Genomic DNA, 15,833 nt, shown 5'->3' with positions numbered 1-15,833 from the left:
GATTGTTCACAGCCTTGTGGAAGTTACAGTTTAAGTCGGAAGTTAACATACACCTTAGCCAAATACATTTAAACTCAGTTTTCCACAATTCCTGACATTTAATCCTCGTAAAAATTCCCTGTCTTAGGTCAGTTAGGATCACCACTTTGCCATCTACAGTGCCTTGCGAAAGTATTCGGCCCCCTTGAACTTTGTGACCTTTTGCCACATTTCAGGCTTGAAACATAAAGATATAAAACTGTATTTTTTTGTGAAGAATCAACAACAAGTGGGACACAATCATGAAGTGGAACGACATTTATTGTATATTTCAAAGTTTTTTAACAAATCAAAAACTGAAAAATTGGGCGTGCAAAATTATTCAGCCCCCTTAAGTTAATTAACGTTTACTAATACCTAAAGTTGGATTACAGAAATAGGTTGAAGTGTTTTGTCAAAGTTTATAGGCAACTTTATGAATTTTAAAAAATGACGTTGCGTTGGGAAACGTGACTTTTTTACTGGATTTCACAGTGTTCATAAATGGACATTTTGGGTATATATGGACCGATTTAATCGAAAAAAAAATACCCAATTGTGATGTTTATGGGACATATAGGAGTGCCAACAAAGAAGCTCGTCAAAGGTAATGAATGTTTTATATTTTATTTCTGCGTTTTGGGTAGCGCCGGCTACGCTAATTTCTTTGTTTACGTCCCCTTCGTGTGTTTCTGGGGGCTGCATGCTATCAGATAATAGCTTCTCATGCTTTCGCCGAAAAGCATTTTACAAATCTGTCATGTTGGCTAGATTCACAACGAGTGTGGCTTTAATTGAGTACCTTGCATGTGAGTTTTAATGAAAGTTTGAGTTGTATCGAGTACAATTAGTTGGCGCTCTGGAATTTTCGCTGATTTGGTTCCTGTACAGGAACAGCAGCAGTAAAAGGTTAATTAATTTGATTAATATTATGGTGTTTCTGAGATTTTTTTTAAAAAGGAACCCGCAGGGTTTTCGTTAGGATAGAATGGAAAATATGGCGCTGTACAACGTGACGCCCGGGAGTAGGCTACAGCATAAGAGGATTGGAGGATTCTAAATGGTTTGCCTTCATTAGACAACATTGTTAAAATATTTATGTAAGTCAGTTATATTTATTCCCATAGTATTTCATTATGGATCCATAACTAAATAAACATCAGCATTTTGAAAGAGTATTTTTATCATTATTTTATTAACGAAAGCATAAAGATGCTGATGAAGAAATACAGTAAATGCTTTTACATTTGATCAATAATAAAGCATTTAAAGCATTTTGAAGATATAAGCCACCTGCATTTGTTTATTAGGCTACCGTGCAGTCTGACAAGTAAACATAGCCTACAGTACATACTGTAGTAAACATGGGAAAGTACCTAATTCCTTACATAAAGGAGAGCAGGCCATGTCGAGACTTTCTCGGTGACCTCAAGTACTCATTAACTCTGTCTTTAATGCATTTTCAGGTTGCATCAGTCATGGACGGAAACTTCTGAGACACCTTATTAATGATGAACAACTGCAGGTTCACTGGTAAGCCACATTTTCCTCGGGATCCATCCCAGTTTGTATTCTGTGCCCACTCGTGGTATCTCTCTTCGGTTACACATACTTGGAATAGCAGAACAGCATAACGGTCCGGGCGGCCCTTGCTGTGCCTGGTGAACAGTTGGTCAAGTTCTGTTGTCAGAAGAGGAATGGAAATGTCAGTGTGAACCAACGACCTGAGGAACCCACCAGGTATGTTGACTCTGCCTGTCAGAGGTGGATTTCCAGAGCTCACAGGTGTGCCTGGCAAGGATTATGACTCCATCTCGTTCCTCGCGTTTTTGAACGCGTCATTCTCCACCTGACTCTCCGCCAATGCCGCCTGACTCTCCACATCTCGAAAAACATGGGAAAATGAACAGGTACAGTAGGTGACAATACTGTAAAGTAGGCCTAATAATGCTAAAAAATAATGCTTAAATAAATTGAGTACTGTATTCTGCGCATTTTTACATTGTGTTTCAATGTAAAGTTCGACTAAAAGTTCGACTAGTTTAAATAAACATTTGAATGTCTTTTTTTCTTGTTATTTTATTCACGCAAGCATGAAGATGTTGATGAAGAAATACAGTACTGCTGTTTCGAGTTAGAAATATAACACTTTAGAGTACTTAAGCATTGAATACATTGCAAGTTAAAATGAAGATTATTGTTGAAATGAATTGCTCGACTGGTGTAGGTTTTGTTGGTGTGCTGTTGGTGTGCAACACTTGCATAACAAGTTAGCTATATTTTCAGTACCAGCCACTGTTTACCTCCTATTGATTGCGCTGCAGTTTCCGGCAGTTGTTTTTTTATTTAACTAAAAATTCTTATTTTCCAATAACGGCCTACCCCGGCCAAACCCGCATGATGCTGGGTCAATTGTACGCTGCCCTATGGCACTCCCAATCACAGTCAGATGTGATATACTGTAGCCTGTATTCGAAACGGGGACTGTAGTAAAGCCTCTTGCACTGAGATGCAGTGCCTAAGACCGCTGTGCCACTCGGGAGCCATGACCATTATACACCCTCCCCAACTTGCTGATGCACAGAAAACCCAGCCAACTGTATTATCTATGTCGTCATTCAGCCACGACTCGTGAAACAGAAGATATTACAGTTCTTAATGTCCCGTTGGTAGGATAGTCTCGAACAGAGCTCATCCAGTTTATTCTCCAATGATTGCACGTTGGCCAATAAGACGGATGGTAGAGGCAGGTTATCCACTCGCCGACAAATTCTCACAAAGCACCCGGATCTGCGTCCCCTGTATCGGCATCTCCTCTTCATGTGATTGACAGGGATTTGGGCCTGGTCCGGTAGCAGCTGTAAATCCTTTGCATCTGACTCGTTAAAGAAAAAATCTTTGCCCAGTTCGAGGTGAATAATCTCTGTTCTGATATCCAGAAACTTTTTTCGGTCATAAGAGAAGGTAGCAGAAACTTTATGTACAAAATAGGTTACAAACAACGCAAAAAAACACACAAAACAGCACAATTGGTTAGGAGCCAGTAAAACGGCAGCCATTCCTTCTGGAATCAGGCGACACCGTTGGCTAGTACGCAGGAGGCAGAGGCTGGGGTTAGCTCTGCTATGGGGCAGGCTACTGGATGGGGTACCGGGGGAGAGGAGAATAGTGCAGGGCCAAGTAGTGGTGCGCAGGCCGCGTAGGAAGACAGGGGGTGGGAGCTAGTGGGTTGGTGGAGGTGAGTTTGGTTGCAGCTGGGCAACATGAGCAGAGGAAATAATTCCCGTCATTGGGGAGGATGCACTGATCAGGTGGTAAGTGCTGGCGTGGCAGATGGGGGAGAAGGAGGACGGTACCGTGCCAATGGAAGAGGAGGAAGAGCGGTGATGAGTTGGCGGGAGAGGAGGACGAGGAGGCCTCGTATTCAGACGGCTCATTGGAACTTGAGACGACAGCCAGCCAGGTAGAGGGCCCAGTATATATGGTGAGATATCTGGTGTCTTATTTTCCTGATCCTGGAAGGTTTGTAAGGTCAGTACAACACACAATGAAGAATGAGGGGTTTTAGTGTCCTCTCATCCAGGATGTGGTATAGGCTGAGGAAATGGTTCACAGGGGTGCATCTTCAGAATCTGCTTAAATGGCACGGCGGCTTCATGGGCCTCTCTACTGGTTTCTGATTTTGTTGTTTTCCATACCACCTGTTATGGAGCTTTTAAGGTGAGGCTCCCTTATCATGAATGGTGGCAGAGACGGGGGGGGGGGGGGGGGTAAGATGGGGGAATATGTAAAAGAAAACATTTAAATGTGATGTTTTTGCAAGAGACACACAGTTTTGTGATTAATGGACTGGATCGGGGGGCCTGGTGGAAGGGGCGGAGGTGCTGAACCATGGCCCAAACCTTAGTGCTGGTGTCGCAGTGTTTTTGCCCCGGGCCTGAGTGTCAACATTCTTCTTTAAAGGTGTTGTGTAAGGGTAGGTGAAGGTGGATGAGGTAGGGTGAGTACAGCTCGTCTGGATCGTGTCTATACATTCAAGAATCAGCTATTGAGGGCCTCCATTCGCTCACTTGGGTTTTCAGACCATCACATTGCCATGGCTCAGTTCTCTGTTTCACCAGGGCCCGGTGTAAAGCTCTTACAAGATTACACAGTATACAACTTTGGGGGAGCTTCAGCGTAGCATAAGTGAGGTGGAGGCTGAGCTGGTGGGGCAGGGTACGTTAGGGCTGCAAAATAATCTGAATTATGCAGGGACCTAGGGTCTTTTTTCAGATTAAAGCAAAGAGGGCACTGTAAGAGCTAGATTTTCCATGTTGAGGAAATGGATGCTCCCAGCTCTTTATTTTTTGGTTTGGAAACCAAGAAAATCCATTGTTTACGTTTGTATGATGGGCAAGTCACTTCTGTTGTGGGGGAGATGCAGGAGCAGGTTGTGGAGTTCTTCTCTGATTTGTATAGGGACACACCTGTGTGTTCTCAGGTTCTGCTCACTACTAGAGGTGCGTGGGTAAAATCACTGAGGAAGCCAGAAGAAAAAAGCCATATTACAACCTATGTGTTGTGATAATTGTGTTGTTTGCTCTATAACCTGTTCGCTCATATGCCTTGTGACCGTGATATATAAATCAAATCCAACTTTATTTGTCACATGCGTGGAATACAACAAGTGTAGTCTTTACCGTGAAATTCTTACTTACAAGCCCAACAGAGCAGATCAAGAAGAAGAAAGTATTTACCAAGTAGACTAAAATAAAGAGAAATAATAAAAAGTAACACAATAAGAATAACAATGACGAGACTATATACAGGGGGTACCAGTACCAAGTCAGTGTGCAGAGGTACAGGTTAGTTGAGATAATCTATACATGTACGTGGGGGTGAAGTGACTATGCATAGGTTACAAACAAACAGTGAGTAGCAGCAGTATGCAAAAGGGAGGGGGTCAATGTAAAGTGTCTGGTGGCGATTTTTTGAATTGTTCAGCAGTCTCATGGCTTGGGGGTAGAAGCTGTTGAGGAGCCTTTTGGTCCTAGACTTGGCGCTCCTTTACAGGTTGCCGTGTGGTAGCTGAGAAAACAGTCTATGTCTTGGGTGACTGGAGTCTCCGACAATTTTATGGGCTTCCCTCTGACACCGCCTATTATATAGGTCCTGGATGGCAGGAAGCTTGGCTCCAGTGATGAACTGGGCCGTTCGCACTAAACTCTGTAGCGCCTTATAGTCAGATGCCGAGCAGTTGCCATACCAGGTGGTGATGCAACCAGTCAGGATGCTCTCGATTGGTTGCAGCTATAGAGTTGGTTGAGAGCGGTCTTAGTGCCAGCTTCGCTTTGTGGTGGTAAATAGGCAGCTACGAATAATACACGCGAGAACTCTCTTGGTAGATAGTGTGGTCTACAGCTTATCATAAGGTACTCTACCTCAGGCGAGCGATACCTCGAGACTTCTTTAATTTTAGACATCGAGCACCAGCTGTTATTGACAAAAAGACAAACATCCCCACCCCTCGTCTTACCAGAGGTTGTGTCTCTGTTCTGCATGTGCATGGAAAATCCCGCTAGCTCTAAATATTTTCCGCATCTTCGTTCAGCCACGTCTCGGTGAAACATAAGATGTTACAGTTTTTAATGTCCTGTTGGTAGGATCATTTTAAAAGTAGGTCATCAATTTGATTTTACAATGATTGCACGTCAGCAAGAAGAATGGAAGGCAATGGGAGTTTACTCGCTCGCCTCCGGATTCTCAGAAGGGTGCCCGCGGTGAGTAATCGCTTTTCTGATGTACAGAAATTATTTTTGGTCATAAGAGACAGTAGCAGCAACATTATGTACACAATAAGTAAAAAAATATGTTACACAAAACGCAAAAAAAATAAAAAATAAAATAGCACAATTGGTTGGGAGAATGTAAAATGTCAGCCATGTTCTTCGGCACCGAGACAATAAGAAGACACAGTGGCAGAATAAATTCAACCATACCTTTGTTTCATCACAAAACCGGAGAGCAACATCTGTCCTACGAAGTCCACAAAGCATATTGCATGTAACAAACAATTACATGACTTACAGCATGGTCAAGAATGTTCATACATTTCTGGCCATTTTCAGACCACTGAACAACTATTGATTTAGAACCACTGAGAGTTACCGCAAGTCGCAAAGAAAACAGTAGCTGCCTCCACTATTCCAGCACCATTTCATTATCATCAAATCACCCATGCTGTGTCTTATACAGTGACAACTAAAAGATAACCAAAATAATTTAGTCCAATCAACGTAAGCTAAAAATAATGTGACTGTGCATGGTTTTGATGTCTGTGTGCGTGTGTGTGTTTGTGCACGCTCGTGTAAGTAGAAAAATAAGTTCACTCTACATGTAGAGAATCGTCAATGCCATCCTCCTCTCTTTTATGTTGACAAGACGGTCTATGACTCTGACATACAGTACACGATTTTAGTTTTTGTTGTCCTAGGCTAGCTGGCTAAAACACTTGCTCGCTAGCCTAACTTCCATTCATGAACAATGTTAGCTAGTTAATATTAGCCTTCTACATCTAGCTACATATTGAACTTCCATCCTCTCAGGCCAGGGGCACAATATATTAATTAATGATTGGATCAGAATCACCTTTATAATCATTGGCCAGTAAAGAGAATTAATAAAACCACAAGTCCAAATCTGTATCTCCATCCATGGCTAATTTAGGATAGGGACCATTTCAGCTAACTAACTAGGCCACAGAGGACAACAACACAACCACATGCAACAATTCAAGTTGTTTCAGTCAATGACGTATGCTCTCCATGCGATTTGATGGGAGTGACACCAAATCCAAATTGGCTTGCCTTGACACTTTTTATTGGTGCACCAGGACCATTCACAGTTGAGCTCACTCAGTTCAGCTCAAAGCTGATTGGCTATTGTTTTATACTTTTTTTATCAAGAAAGGCCAAATGCTCACTGGCTTGCCTTGCATTCAACGCTACGGGCGGCAAAAATGTCATACTCTTTTGGACTAGCCAGTATCAGATAGATGGCCTACACATACAGAGACAGATGGCCACTGTTTTGCTCGCTCGGATGTATTCTCCAGTGAGATTCACTTCCCTCTCCATCCAGCCTCTCAATGTGACGTCATTAGGCCTGGCTCGCAATTTGTGTTCCAATTCATCCCAAAGGTGGTCGATAGGGTTGAAGTCAGGGCTCTGTGTAGGCTAGTCAAGTTCTTCCACACCAATCTTGACAAACCACTTCTGTATGGACCTCGCTTTGTGCAAGGGAGCATTGTCATGCTGAAACAGGAAAGGGCCTTCCCCAAACTGCTGCCACAAAGAATGTCATTGTATGCTGTAGCATTAAGATTTCCCTTCACTGGAACTAAGGAGCCTAGCCTGAACCATGGAAAACAGCCCCAGGCCATTATTCCTCATCCAAAAAAACTTTACAGCTGGCGCTATGCATTGGGGCAGGAAGCGTTCTCCTGGAATCCGCCAAACCCAGATTCGTCCGTCCGACTGCTAGGTGGTGAAGCGTGATTCATCACTCCAGAGAACGCATTTCCACTGCTCCAGAGTCCAATGGCGGCGAGCTTTACACCACTCCAGACGATGCTTGGCATTGTGCATGGTGATATTAGGCTTGTGTGCGGCTGCTCGGCCAAGGAAACCCATTTCATGAAGCTCCTGACAAACAGTTCTTGTGCTGACGTTGCTTCCAGAGGCAGTTTGGAACTCGGTAGTGAGTGTTGCAGATGATTTTTACACGCTACAGGCTTCAGCACTCGGCGGTCCGGTTCTGTGAGCTTGTGTGGCCTACCACTTCGCGGCTGAGCCGTTGTTGCTCCTAGATGTTTCCACTTCACAATAACAGCACTTACAGTTCACTGGGGCAGCTCGAGCAGGGCAGACAATTGACTAACTGACTTGTTGGCATCCTAAGACGGTGCCACATTGAAAGTCACTAAGCTCTTCTGTACGGGCCAATCAACTGCCAATGTTTTCCTATGGAGATTGCAAGGCGGTGTGCTTGATTTTATACACCTGTCAGCAACGGGTATGGGTGAAATAGCCGAATCCACTAATTTGAAGGGTTGTCCACATACTTTCGGCCATGTACTGTACATTCAGCCTCTTGCGAATTGAAGGAGATTATGAAACACAGAGAATTTTACGTACCTTTTTTTATTGGTCAATCTTTGGGGAAAGCCTGGCTTCCCTTGGCATCCATGAATACATGCCACTGCTGCTCACAGACCTTCCCAAACGCTCTCTGTCGCAGAAATATGAAATGGACATTTCCCTGGCCTTTCACAAACTCTTGGCTTCCGTCTCTCAGATGGACCCCGGCTGTGCCCAAGGGGTCGACGGTCTGCCAGTGGATTTTTATAAAAATGATTGGACAGGACTTGTTTTGCGTGTTACGTGAGTGCGTGGGGGAGCTGCCGCTAAGCTGTAGACGGACTTGAGCGACTTAAAGAACTGGAGGCCTGTGGCATTGCTGTGGTGGACTATAAGGTCTTTGCCAAGGTCCTCGCTAACAGACTCAAGTCGTACCTGGACTCTATTGTACACAAGGACCAAACGTACTCAATCAATCAATCACAGACAGTCTGTTCATAATCAGGGACATGCTGGACGTGTCAAGGCTTTCAAATGTGAACGTTCGACTAGTTTACTTGGACCAGGAGGAAGCCTTTGATAGGGTGGACCATGAATATCTGTTCAATGTGTTGTTTTGTTTTGGTTGTGGGGATAATTTTGTGGCCTGTGTTAAAATGTTGCATGCCAGGGTTCTTGTAGGGTTAAGGTGGGGGAGGGCTCAGTAGGCCAATCTGGGTAGAGTGGGGCATTTGCCAGGGATGCCCTCTGTCGGGGCAGCTATACACTCTATACAAGCAGTCCTGTCGATTTTAAGTGACTCCTCTCCCAAGTGTGATATAGAGGGAGGGTGCTGATCAACATCTTGGCGGCATCCTCCCTATGGCATAAATTGGTAGGGGGCATCACTGGTTGAGGGCGACGGTGCTGTACCTGCCTGTCCAGGAGGGGGGACAAGGCCTGGTGGACCTGGAGAGCATGGTGGCAGTGTTCTGTCTCAAAGCGGTGCAGAGGCCTCTGGGCTGGAGGGGTCCAGCTGGAGGGAACCAGCATGTGCTCTGTTGAGAAGGGCTGGCAGTTTGGGGCTGGATCGGCAGCTTTTCCTCATGCAGCCGGAGAGATTCAACACAGCAGGGGTCTCTGATTTCTATGCTGCAGTGCTGAGGGCCTGGCAGCTGCAGAGGCCCATACGAGAGAGGGGTGTGGCACCTGGGCCATGGGAGAAGCACATCTTCCACAACCCACTGATCCCTTTGATGTCCGCTCATTCAGCCACAGGGGGGTTTAATCAAGAGGCTAGCAGACCTGAGGCTGCCAGGGGGTGGGGGGTAGAAAACTCCAAGAGAAAGCTAGCCAACTTTAGCCAGTTAGCTTTGGGTGCTTGGTTGGGACAAGCATGCATTTTTGGCAGGCAAGCTGCAAAAGAACGAGTAAGTTACAATTCTCCATCGTTTATCAGTGCAATTGTAATGGGCAAGTAGCTGAAAAGGTTTGAGAGGGTTTATCTAATGTTCCTTCGTTAGATGTTAGATCATCCTTCTCTGGTTAGCATTCGTTGTTGATCTTGCATTACTGAGGGATTAGGTTTGATCAATAGGACTGTACATTTCCCAAATGTAAGTGGACTCCCAAGTGGTGTTTACATATTTGCAGAAATATTCAGGTGTATTTTGAGACTTTTGTCGAATGTGTTCTAATGAGCTAAAGTCACACTGTTGCAACTGCCTGTAAACACAGTCCAGTTCAAAGTGAGTGATGGCAGGCCAGTGTGCAAATGTCTTGTTTGCATAAAGGCATATTGTAGCTCTGATTGGCTATGGCGCAGCGGTCTGCATAGACTCTGGTCCTGGATGAGACATATGTTTTTATTATGTTTTATTTACTGAAGTGTCTATTAATTGTCCAAAGGCAAGGCCGCTTTCCCACTCTAAATTGCTAATGAATTTTCACAATACTTAATTCCCAAACATTCTAAGAATTTATGAAAACGTGAAAATGGCCATATATACTGTAGGTGCTCGCTTGTCATATCCTTCCTGGGGTCTCTATGAACAGATTTCCATAGGATTTCATATTGCTAAAATGCTGTCAGTTCCACTTTAAGTATACATGTCTTTTTTTAAATGCATACTGCGTCCAGCTCATTGCAAAGTGGTGTGTGACACACTGATGAAGGCAGCTTTCCGTCGTCTATGCATTTGCTGTTTGAGATGTCTGACAGATTTTCCACTCAAAGGCTCTGTATATGTATGCTGTAGGCGTTTGATAAGATACATAACAAATATACTGTACACACGGGCCAATTGAATTCCTCGGAATTATGTAAATTAACCTATAGACCAATAAGCATGACCAGTCAAATGTATTTACAAAGGCTGGTATTTCCATCGATGAAAAAGCAAAAAAGTATTATTTCGCAATGGCATTTTTTGTTATTTCCTGTTGCCAATTTTATTTATCTGCGTTTTACATTTTTTAATAGGCCAAAAGCCGGCTATTATTGGCTAATGGAAACCCTGACAGATACACTGCTCAGAGCTGGGGTACTATGCTTGAAAATGTTAAATTGAGCCATTCAAATGTGAAAGCTGTAGCCTACACATGCCACACAATATAAACAACAAGATCTGAACATGAGTCAGAAGTCAAGGTTGAGACTGAGTGGTACAGTATGTGTATATTCAATTACAGTACAGATAGTAGTGGTGAAGCTACAGGACACAGCAAGGCCTCTACCTGACTGACTGACAGAAATGACCCTGCTGTGAAGGATCTGAAAGGACTGACCTTCTACTCCACACAGAGGAAAGTAGGGAGGAGATAAAAAGAAAGGGAGAGAGAAGCGAGAGAGAGATAAAAAGGCAGGGTGGTGCCTCAAGCTGGGCTGTCTGTGGCACTTCCGCTGGCCTACTGAAATCCCTCACAGAGTGACCTGATGGGGTGATCTGGGGGTGGAGGGTAGAATGAAGGGCAGGAGGGCAAGCGACATGAGGAGTGGTGATGGGATAAAATATGAGCCTTGCTACCCCCGCATGCTGCCTCTGACCGCTGCCCCTGGAGCTGTGGCCTCTAAACCCGGTGTGTGGCTGCAGCCTGCAGCTCTGGCCCTCTCCAGGACAGACAGTGCCCTTTAGAATGTGACACAGCCCCGCCACAGTGTATCAGTGACCTTTCACCCTCCTGAGCACAGTAAACACAGCTGACAGAGGAAGAATCTCAATTTCATACTCCTCGCGTCCTCTGTCCTTGCCTTCTTCTTATAACCCATTGGAGGAGAAGGTTGGCGGGGAGGGACCTCTGGCTTTATCAGCCAATGGGTTTTGAGAAAGAGGCGAGGAGAGAGGACGCGAGGAGTATGCAATTAAGATTCTCCCAGGGTCTAGCGAGACTAGAGAGAGCAGAGCAGGCTCAGAGCATGGCCAGGGTTGGGCCAGGGATAACAGGAGACTAGGGAATGCTTTGAGCTGTTTGAAGTAGAATAAAGGAACACAGAGAGAACAGATAAAGAGGGATACAGTATAAGGCACTCAAGGCAGACGATGGACACTTTGACCAAAACAGACACAACAACCACAATCAGACTTTGCAGCTTGTAATTTCTCAAATATGTAGATCATTTATAATTTCTGTGGTCATCATGAGGATACGCAATTAACTGTCACAGAATGAAGCAGTGTCTCGTGACATTAAGTAGCTCAATGCAACTTGTCAGGATTATGCATTATGCAAATACTCTCCTAAGAGAAATGTCTTTGAGGGAGTCTCACCTTGAGCATAAAAGTGTGGCTAAATGAATGGAAGTCACACTGCGAGACGAGAGGAGAATTATTAACTTATCATCAAGGGCAGAGACACTAGTGCAACTAGAATGTTTTATACAAATGAACAGCCTCACCTAAAAACAGCAGTCAACCTTACCGTCTGTAAATCTATATGGGTGAGGTTTTCTACATAACCCCCCCCGGAAAAAAACGACAATGAAGGTAAAAATGTAGAAGGACGGGAAAATAAGATCTGAGAGAAAGCAGAAGGTTGAAATCAAAGAGAGACTGAAAGAAGAGCATAATGCCACATTGATAGCACAGAGACACCTGAAGCCATTTGGTGGAACAGCAAGTGAGAATTAGATTTGTTTTCTGAGAAGTAATAAATTCATGTCCCGATAGCAGCTAGAGCACAACCTAGTACACCACACAGCACTCATCAGGAGGCCTTTCATTAAGCTCTGCCACTGTGTATGTGAGAGAGAGAGAGAGAGAGAGTCAACATGCCCTGTGGCTTCAAAACAATTAACAGGGAGAAAAAAGATCTAAATTCCAAATATGATGATATAGCGATGATATAGGGATACGTGTGGGAGCAACATCCTTCAGTCCAGGGGCTGCCATATTGTAGTGTAAGGACAGTAAATGCTGGAAACCAATTTAACACGAGCAATAAAAGCCCTGCCTCATTTCCCTTGACAGTAATTAGAACAGGGTGCTACATTCAGACAACAGTTGTGATACTGTCTTTTCAGGACAGCGGGTATTCTACCTCCAGCTCTGACCTGGTTTACTATGCTGTGTAGTGAATCTTAATGAGGGAGTCTAATACAGCTAACACTAATGAGCTCTGTACTGTTCTGTACTGTACTGTCTGTTTGAAAACATTCCAGGTCAAATCAGGTCACTCCCAAGACAATGTAACTAGAACTTGAAAATAGAGAAAAGAGGGAAAATATAAACACAGTACACTACATAAATGAATACTCCCGTTTAGGGTTGCACATTTTGGGGAATATTCAGAGGTGGAAACTTTCCTTGGGAATTAACAGGAATATATGGGAATTCATGGTAATATATGGAAATTAACACAAATAAATGATAATTAATATTAATACCATTTAAATGTTGATGTTTTTTGCATTATATATATTTACCATATCATATGGAGACAGAAACATAAACCTTTTACCTTATTTTATGTTTTTCAGAACTGCAGTTTCCTCTGCTTGGAGCAGCAGTGAAGTGGGCAGGGCAGTCCTTATTTATTCTCTTACATCTGCAGAGTCTGAACATCAGACAGGATGGCATTGTCCCCCTCAATCCGTGCAATGGCTACTGCTATAGGTCTCAGGAGTTTCAGGCTGCTTACCACTCTCTCCCAAAATACATTGTCCAGGAGGATCCTCTTGGTGGGGCTGTCTATATCAGCAGACTGTCATATGGCCATTTCTTGGAGAGACTCCTTCCCCTCCAGGAGACTGTCAAACATGATGTCAACACCACTCCAACGGGTGTTGCTGGGCAGCTTCAATGTGGTGCTCTTATTCTTCTCACGTTGCTTTGTAGACTGCTGCTATAAGTTGATGACCCTTCACATACTTAACCATTTCCTTGGCTTTCTTGTAGAGTGTATCCATTGTTTTCAGTGCCATGATGTCCTTGTGGAGCAGATTCAATGTATGAGCAGCACAGCCAATGGGTGTGATGTGAGGGTAGGACGCCTCCACTTCAGACGAAGCAGCCTTCATGTCCGCAGCACTGTCACCAGTGCAAAAAGGTTCACTGCTATAAGCAGTTTTGATGAATTTAATCCAAATTCCCCAAATTCCAAGGCTTAACTTCCCATGGAAACTTTCCAGAAATATTCCGGAAACTTACTGGAAAGTTTCAGACCCTTTGCAACCCTTCTACCATTCGATTAGGCTAAAGCCATGTCGATGTAGTCAGACAGAAGCTTCAAATTAAACAGAGCCAGCAGGAAAGTGAAATGGCTGGTAAAGAGCAATGTACCGCATGTTTCATAATAGTGGGCTGTTAACGTCACCTTTCCCACAGACAGAGATAGTGTCATTGGGTCATGGACATGTGTGATGTTGACTCTTACCCAGACAGGACTCCCAGGACCAGGTTGAGCATGAAGAAGGATCCGATGATGATGAGGGGGATGAAGTAGAGCCAGTTCCAGGTGTTGCCTGATGCATCGTTGGCCTGGAGAAGCACACAGAGAGAGGAGGAGGGTAGACACTTATTTACATTGAAGACGGTGCTTATCGGACATTGTGTTTGGGGATGAAAAATGGTAGCAATAAACAAAACCGTTTTCTTTTGGTGTGCTACAAAAATTCCAAGATCTTGTTTAATTCCTAAATTCATGTTAGTGACGCTAAGAGTAACAGAGAGAAGCGCTGGTGTTTATGAAGCACTTTACAGACGGGCCAGATCTTCTCCTAGGCCATTTCAGCGCAGCCCAATGTATATCGTCTGTAATTGCGAGAGGGACCTAGGGCTGCTGAAAAAGCAGGCAAAAAAACACATACAAATTGGTGTTTCACACATTTCCCTTCCCCCTCCTCCCACTCCCAGCTGTCTCTAAAACATCTGATCGACTGGATAAACCACCGCGCCCTTCAACCCTGAATGTTTAGCTATGCATCTATTCGGCAAGGCAATATTTTGGCAAGGGAAACACATTAGTAGCAACATCAGATATGCCAGTTTACTGTATATACTATGAAATGCAAATACATTTTATTCAACGCTTCTATTGCTTTTATATGCTTATGCTACAACGTGATAAACATGTTGTAAACGTAGGTGGTTAAGTTGAGGGAGACATGATGCTCCCCAGCATGGCTGGCGCACACACTACATGTTGGAGAGTTGCAAGCTGTGAACACACTTGGGACTGAGCCAAGATATTACAACATTTCTGGTGTGTAGAGATCTTTTTCTGCTTGAATTACGACAACTGTACTACTGTACAAAAAAATACATACAAAACAAATGTAAGAAGAGGAAAAAGCAAAAGCTTTATTTGAAGTTGATCCAGTTTTTTGTCTGTCAATAGGTTTATGAGAGCCACTCCACTCCAGATCTATCTACTCTAAAAAGGCACGCTTTCAGTAAACTCTCTTAGTTGATATCCCTAGATCATGACATTCAAAACACAATCCCCCGAGAGATACTGGATTTAATGCTAAGGGGGCAGATTAAATGTCAGTGGGTCTTGGTTTCGAGGTGAAAAAACTCCATGATGATAAAGTCCTAACAGGAGCAGATAGTTAAGCAATGTTTGCCTTTCATTGTGTGTGGGGATGAACAAGAGGCTTAATGGAGAAACGATAGCTTTACTGCTGTGATGGACACAATCCACACCTATCGCCGAAGAAATCAATGGGTCCCATTGGAAATACAGACAATAAAAGCTTTATGAGCTTCGAGGGAAAGGAATGGAGAAGGGAAGGTAGGGGGAGCGAGAGAGGGGGGGGGGTTGGGGACTGAGGAAGCTGGAGCTGAAGTCATCGCTGGTTCCTGTGGCCTCCTGTGGTGAATTGGATCTGTATGTCATAGTGACATCCAAACCCCCACCGCAACAACGCTTATTCTGTCATTTCTCCACATAAGAGATCTAGGGCCCATATTGTTTTCATGACCCCTGTGAGAAAAGCAGAGAGCCTTAGTGGAGGCTCCTCATCAATTATTAAACCTCATTTCAGCATTAAAAGACGGCACAGCAAAAATTATCATTGTTTTCGATGTGAAGAAGTCTACCACTGAGGGCGATTCCACCGCTGAAAATGAGCTGAGACGTAAAGCAGAAGATAATCATCTGTGATGGTGGGTTTTTTTCTGCTAAAAGGCACCGCATAGATGTTTAGTCAATAAAATCTACATAACATAACGCTGCCGCTCTGATCAAGTGATCAGAAGCCTACTTAGCAGCTTTTAC

General features: G+C 43.9%; 1 protein-coding gene across 1 annotated transcript in view; it reads right to left on the bottom strand.

The window, feature by feature from the left end:
* LOC135514266 (voltage-dependent N-type calcium channel subunit alpha-1B-like) overlaps nucleotides 1-15,833 on the bottom strand; it is a 141,951-nt gene that overhangs the window by 63,406 nt on the left and 62,712 nt on the right. Inside the window, exon 7 of the mRNA XM_064937624.1 lies at nucleotides 13,989-14,092. Coding sequence (XP_064793696.1) covers nucleotides 13,989-14,092 — 104 coding nt within the window. The remainder of the gene's footprint in view (nucleotides 1-13,988; nucleotides 14,093-15,833) is intronic.

The sequence above is a fragment of the Oncorhynchus masou genome, chromosome 25 (genome assembly GCF_036934945.1).
Source record: "Oncorhynchus masou masou isolate Uvic2021 chromosome 25, UVic_Omas_1.1, whole genome shotgun sequence".
In the NCBI taxonomy this organism is placed as follows: Eukaryota; Metazoa; Chordata; class Actinopteri; order Salmoniformes; family Salmonidae; genus Oncorhynchus; species Oncorhynchus masou.
This window is presented reverse-complemented; position numbering and strand designations above follow the sequence as displayed.